Source organism: Sorghum bicolor, chromosome 5, assembly GCF_000003195.3.
Source record: "Sorghum bicolor cultivar BTx623 chromosome 5, Sorghum_bicolor_NCBIv3, whole genome shotgun sequence".
NCBI classification, from domain to species: Eukaryota; Viridiplantae; Streptophyta; class Magnoliopsida; order Poales; family Poaceae; genus Sorghum; species Sorghum bicolor.
Genome location: NC_012874.2, coordinates 60,404,171 through 60,410,466, shown reverse-complemented (window position 1 = coordinate 60,410,466; position 6,296 = coordinate 60,404,171). Strand labels below are relative to the sequence as shown.

The window sequence follows — 6,296 nt, the reverse complement described above, 5'->3', positions numbered from 1 at the left end:
CACAGTTTGCCTGTAAATTATGAGACGAATCTTTTGACTCTAGTTAATTTATGATTAAACAATATTTGTCACAAACAAATAAAAAATAAAAAAAAATCGCAACAACAAGGCCCTTCTCGATCGCTGCTGTCCTCTATGTACTATCACGATCCAGTCTGCCACGTTTTCCGAGGTCACGTAGATAGGGACAGTGCACAATGGCGCGCAGAAAAAGATGGAGTGGTGTGCAGCAGGATTGTACTGTACTCGTCGTACTCCTGGAAAGGATTGCTTGCCACGGTTGTCGCCTGGACGTTGGACGTTGCTGTGCGTGCCGTGGTCAGCGGCGGCAGCCTTGGTTGTTGCTTTTGCTCTGCCCATGCTTGTTTAGTCTGAAAAGTGAAAAGTTTTCGGTACTGTAGCACTTTCGTTTGTTTGTGACAAATATTATCAATCATGGACTAACTAGAATCAAAAGATTTATCTCGTGATTTACAGGTAAACTGTGTAATTAGTTTTTGTTTTTGTATATATTTAATATTTCATGCATGTGCCATAAGATTCGATGTGACTGGGAATTTTAAAAACTTTTGGTTTTCAGGCTGAACTAAACAAGGCCTAAGTAATGGCCTGTTTACTAAAAAAATATTAAAAAAACTTTAAGATTCCCGTCACATCAAATCTATATTTAGTAATCAAGGCAGTAACTCAAACTCACCTCTAAACAAGTCCCTATTCTAAATCTAGGGACTTGATTCAAAAAATCAACTCCAACCCACCTTCTACTTGGGCTCCCATTTTCCATGCCCTTCTAAATTATAGTTTCAACCCCTCACATCTAGAACCCCTATCCTACTTGTTTAGGAGGTGCGTTGGAGTTGGGTCTTAATTTGACCTCCTACTTTTTTATCATAGCATGTAAATAAAAATTTAAGGGCTTAATTTAGGGACTTGGGTTGGAGTTGCTCTAGCAAAAATATTTAGTTTTTACTACCATAGCATTTTCGTTTGTATTTGGTAATTATTGTCTAATTATGGATTAATTAGGCCCAAAAGACGTCTTGCAAATTACATATGAACTATGTAATTAGTTTTTATTTTATCTATATATATAATACTCCATGAACAGTCTACTCCGTGATTATTTCATACTTCAAGTGTTGAAATAATCACCCAACACTTGAAGTATTAAATAATTCTCTTTACCCCTACTCCGTGAACAGCCAGTAACAGTGTTAAATTGGCTTGGCAAGGACAACTTTGCCCTTGCAAAAATACCCCTACTTTTCTGAATACATTGTGATTTTACCCCTGTTTTCAGAAAAAAATTGACAGCAACATTGGACAACTTGTTACATATATTTTCACACAGCATGCAAATATAGAAAGATAATATCAGATCAAAAGAAAATGTAGCAAAAGTATGCATACAGCTCCTGTTGATACCGTTTTTGGGCACGTGTCCATGGTCGGTAAAAGTATAGATCAGCAGAACAAGACGGTGGTGTTTTATCTACAGGATGAGTTGCCGATGAGGATGGTTGCCGATGAAGGAGGGGTTGAACGTGACTAAGTCCATAGCTGGCGATGTGTCTGTGCCGATGGCTACGACAAGGGAGTCTGCCGATGATATAAAGGGAGAGCCTGGAGGCTGCCGATCGGTTTGTGGGGTTGTTCGAGTTCGTCACGGAAGGATAATTTTATGTTTCCTTAGTTATTTAAGTCGTTTTTTATACGGATTCTGTGTAATTTGGAATTCGAGTTTTAGTCTTGTCTGGTTGTAGCTCTTTGAGCAGGGTATAAAAATAGACCCTAGGACTTTGTAATGAGATATCTATCAATCAATCAAACACAAGTTTTTACTCATATTCCAGCATCTATTTTTCGACGACTTCGTCACACTTTTCCTTTTTATTACGAGTTCTTAGGAATTCGTTGACTTAAGCTCGGCGTGTTCTCAAGTTCCGCGTGAATACCTCTTGGCCGTGACATCCGGGCGCATCGCTGTTGTCAGGACCAAAGTATTCGAGTTACCACCTTTGCCGATAGAAAGGTCAAATCGGCTGGCACGCCTTAACATTTGAATCGGGTATTAGCCCTTTGTGTTTGCAGATTAGCTTTTGCACCGACAGCTCCAACCATTATCCAACATACAAGTCTAACAAAAGCAGTAGGTAATCGTGAGATATTACATATTCATTGTCATACATCACACTATTCCTAACATTGCAGCCAATCTCCCTCCTCTTCCTCTTCTTCCTGTTAGTTCTTCCTTCAATTCCAGGTCCTGCACTTCCTCTTCCACTTCGTCTCCCTCTTCCTCTCCCTTCCTCTTCCCCTCCCCCTCCCTCTCCCACTTCCACTTGCACTTGCACTTGCACTTCACATGAATGGAGAAAATGGTTTAGTAAAGAAGTTGACTAAATAATCAGAGTAAAGGAACAAAAATCAGCATGGCTCACATTGATGCTTGTGAAGATGACTCATTTTGAGAAGATGGTCGATTCCTCTTTTGACTAGCAGTTAGACCTCCTTGGCAATACTTGGCTATATGTCCTAGTTCTCCACATTCTGAACATGGTTTCCTTTTCTTACTAGTGGTGGCCTCATCAAAGGACTTGATCCTAGAATTTCTTGGTCTTCCTCGTTTCCTTCTTAGTTTTGGCTTCTTGATTTTATAGCCCAAATCAACACGTGGCCAATTATCTTTGGATGCCATTGGATTGAAAGAACATGCATATGCTTGACAATGTCATGGATGCCTACAAGTACATGTTTTTTGGCCTAAGTTGACTACGTACCTGAATCTGTTCACAGTTACTTCAGCAATACCTCATGGTCCTTTATACTCTTGGCTTTAGCATTTAGAGCATGGATCACACTTGGAATGATTGTGCCTGACATTTTTCTAGCAATCTTGGCTCTCAAAAACAAATTTCTCAATGATCATTTGTCTTATCTTGTCATGCATATCCACAATTTGAAAATCCTTAGTTTGGGACACCCAACTGTTGAAACTTTCAGAGAGGTTGTTGTTGATGTAATCTACCTTGCATTCTTCCCCAAATAGGCTTCTACTCCACACATATGGATGATTTTCATCCAACCAGGATAGTGCACTAGGATCCTTCTCCTCTATGTTTCGCATGAAGTACTTGAAATAGGTTGTTCTGCCCACATATTCTTACCATAAAGCTCATCACCGTACCCATTCTTCTTCATGTTCTTCCACAAGTGCCTCATGCATTCTCTATGTTCCACTCCTGGGTACATATCATCTACAACCTTCTCAATTCCTTTGCCCGCATCTGTACTAATGACCAAGCCTGTAGGAGTACCAATAGCCTTCTTTACGTTATTCACAAACCAAGTCTAGCTTTCCTTAGACTCGGTCTCAATGACACCATAAGCCACTGGAAATAGGTTGTTCTGACCATCCACTGCAACAGCTGCTGCTAGCTGACCCCTCCCCCTTCCAGTCAAGTGTGTGGCATCCATGGCAATGTAGGGCCTACATCCTTCCAAGAACCCATCAATGCATGGTTTAAGAGCGACAAAGAACCTACTGAAATACAAATCACCATTGTCATCTTCTTCAGTGTCTATGTCAACTATGCTGCCGGGTACTACTCTTAGAAGCTCAGCTTGATAAGTTGGCAACAAGTTATAACTATCCTCCCACTTTCCATATATCATGTCCATTGCCCTTTCCTTGCCTCTGAAAACTCTATAATATGGAATTTCTATCGAGTACTTCTTATTGAGCCTACCTTGCAACTCCTTTGGTCTCATTTCAAGGTCTTCTCGCAACAAATCAACAACTCTTTCAGCTACCCATTTATTGTTGGCCATGGTTTCACCACAATTGTTGAATGAACCACAAGAATGCTTTGGACCACTAGTCTTAACCTACAAGGAAAGAACCATTTTATTAGTAAATTGCTGCACACTAATACATGCAAATTTTAGTTGCTGGTTGCAAAAAACAGCAAGGAAAGAACCATCTTACTATGAAAAATAGCAAGGAAATTACCTTACAGCCAATGTACTTTTTGCTTGTAGATGCAAAAAACCGCCACTTGCAACCCTCATTTGCTCTCTTGCATATGGCTCTAAATCTAGTCTGGTCCTTTTGCTTAATCTTGAAAGCATGATCATTCAAAATGGCATGATGTGTAACTGCAGCCTTGCACTGATCCACATCTGGGAACACCACATTTACATCAATGTTCGGGTTATCAACATCATATGAGAAGGGTGGAGGGTCATATTCATCTTCATCATCAACAACTTCACCATCAGGATTAAAATCTGGGTCAGAGCAATCATCACAAGAATCAGAGGATGCAACCAAGTCACTATCATAGCTGCTATCACTTGCTGCCATAAGTGAATCATTGTCAGAATGTATGCACTCCTCAACTCCTACACCCTCCTCATTATCATCACCCTTTTCTTTTGATTTGGTGGATCTCTCTTTTTTTTATAGCTCTCTTTTTTCTGGTGGCTCTCTCTTTTTCGTTTGTGGATGTGGGTCTCTCAGCGGTGTTTGTCTCATTGGTGGGCACTCTATTCCTCACACAAGGGTGACATCTACGTTTTGTTGGTGAAAACTGCAAAGGACCCTCAAAATCATTAATTTGAGCATTAATGTAGACATTTTCCTTGTCTTTGTTCAGTTCAAACCACTCAAGTAACTGCTCATCAGTTTTAATCTCAATAGAATCTCCACTAAATGTATCCTCCAATGCACGCCATAAAGTTATGTACTGTTTTGAACCTCACATGAAGTGCTCGGCTATGAAATTAACTAGTTGCAGCACGTTGAAGCTATGCATGTCAACAACTTGAGTAGGCAAAATTCTACCATGCTGCCATGATTTTGGTTCCCCATCAGGCAAACTGAAAAATGACAAAACCCTAACAACCAGATTCAAATTCATATGATTTTGCCTATAAATCAGAGAAATTAAAACCAAATTAGCGCAATTGCCTAGAGCCTAAGATTAACTCGACCCATAACTGACCAATACAATTAAAGGTCAAAAATTTATACCTACACACCAAGTCGTCGGCTCCGAAACCGCCATCCTCCGGCTCCATGGCCGCCGGCGTGCGTGCTGTGCCCTTGCTGTGCGTCGCGGCCGCGCAGCGCTCCTGCCGCGCCCCTGCCCTGCACCAGTGCGGCGCGGCCCAGTCGCGCTAGGCTGCGCCGCCCGGTCAGCCACGCCGCCCGCGATGCCGCGCTGCCCCTGGCTGGGAGGGATGGCCGGCTTTCTAGTTGTGCATCGCCGAGTTCCGTCGGGAGACAGAGAGAGACGACGCGCAAATACGAGGGAGAGAGAGAGAGAGACTCGTGCGGGTGAGAGCCTAAGAGGGAAGGATGAGTGGATAAGGGGCAATTTTGTCCTATCTTTTTGTTAGCTTGGCTGTTCTTGTTTTTTTTTATTTTTTTTTTTTACAGAAATGACTAACGGGGTTACAAATAGAGGTAAACTGAGGTTTCATTTTTAGCAAGCGAGGGTAAAATTGCAATGGTGCGAAAAGCGAGAGTAAAATCACAATTGAGCTTTAAAATAAGGATAGAAATGCAATAGCCCCTTTTATTTTCTGAGGAAGTCCCATTTAAGCTTTTTTATCTGCAACTAGCGGATGCATGCAAATCCAAACAATAGAACATGTTTAATCCGTGTTATATTAGGGGCAAAAGGTTAGGGGATGTTTGATCGAGTGTTAAAGTTTAACGGATAGTATTTTAGTTTTATTTAGTAATTAATGTCTAATTATGGACTAATAGAACATAAAAAATTTTAAAATAAAAAATAATTTGTGAGACAAATCTTCTAACGTAGTTAGTCTATGATTAAATAATAATTACAAAATATAATAAAAGTACTACAGTAACCAAAAAGTTTTCAAGATTCCCCGTCACATCGAATCTTGTAGCACATGCATGAAACATTAAATATAGACGAAAACAAAAACTAATTACACAGTTTAGCTGGAAATCACGAGACGAATCTTTTGATCCTAGTTAGTCCATGATTGGATAATATTTATCACAAACAAACGAAAATGCTACAGTACCGAAAACTTTTCACTTTTCGGAACTAAACAAGGCCTAAACATTTTTTTCGAACCAAACCAGACCTTACTCTACTTCCAGCTTTCTTTTGTATCCATTCTTTTGATATTTTGAGGCCGACGAAACGGCTGAGATGATGATGACATGACATCTCTGCTGCTTCTGCTGCGTGCGTTGATGAGGCGGCGTCAAGCGTGTGACCACCAGCCTGACCTGTGGCTGTGGGTGTCTC

At 40.7% G+C, this 6,296-nt stretch overlaps 1 protein-coding gene across 6 annotated transcripts; it reads right to left on the bottom strand.

Annotated features, from left to right (window-relative positions):
• LOC110435495 lies at positions 2,085–5,317 on the bottom strand. Of its 6 annotated transcripts, none has more exons than XM_021461090.1 (4): positions 5,036–5,317; positions 4,013–4,290; positions 2,442–3,888; positions 2,085–2,359 (listed from the first exon to the last, which is right to left on the bottom strand). In XM_021461090.1, the coding sequence occupies exons 1-3, from the start codon at positions 5,067–5,069 to the stop codon at positions 3,352–3,354; spliced, it is 849 nt and encodes a 282-aa protein (XP_021316765.1). In that variant the 5' UTR covers positions 5,070–5,317; the 3' UTR covers positions 2,085–2,359; positions 2,442–3,351. The 6 variants fall into 6 exon arrangements, with proteins under 6 accessions (XP_021316765.1, XP_021316767.1, XP_021316763.1 ...); XM_021461092.1 differs by having other exon boundaries at positions 4,013–4,182; XM_021461088.1 differs by lacking the exon at positions 5,036–5,317 and having other exon boundaries at positions 2,442–2,647; positions 2,781–3,888; positions 4,013–4,992.

What these genes read in the sequence shown, in the direction of transcription:
- LOC110435495 (XM_021461086.1), bottom strand. Translation starts at nt 4,366, where the DNA reads ATGGCAGCAAGTGATAGCAGCTATGATAGTGACTTGGTTGCATCCTCT. An exon ending in AAAAGTACATTGGCTGTAAG is followed by an intron (nt 3,889 to 4,012) that starts GTAATTTCCTTG and finishes CTTTCCTTGTAG; the next exon opens with GTTAAGACTAGTGGTCCAAA.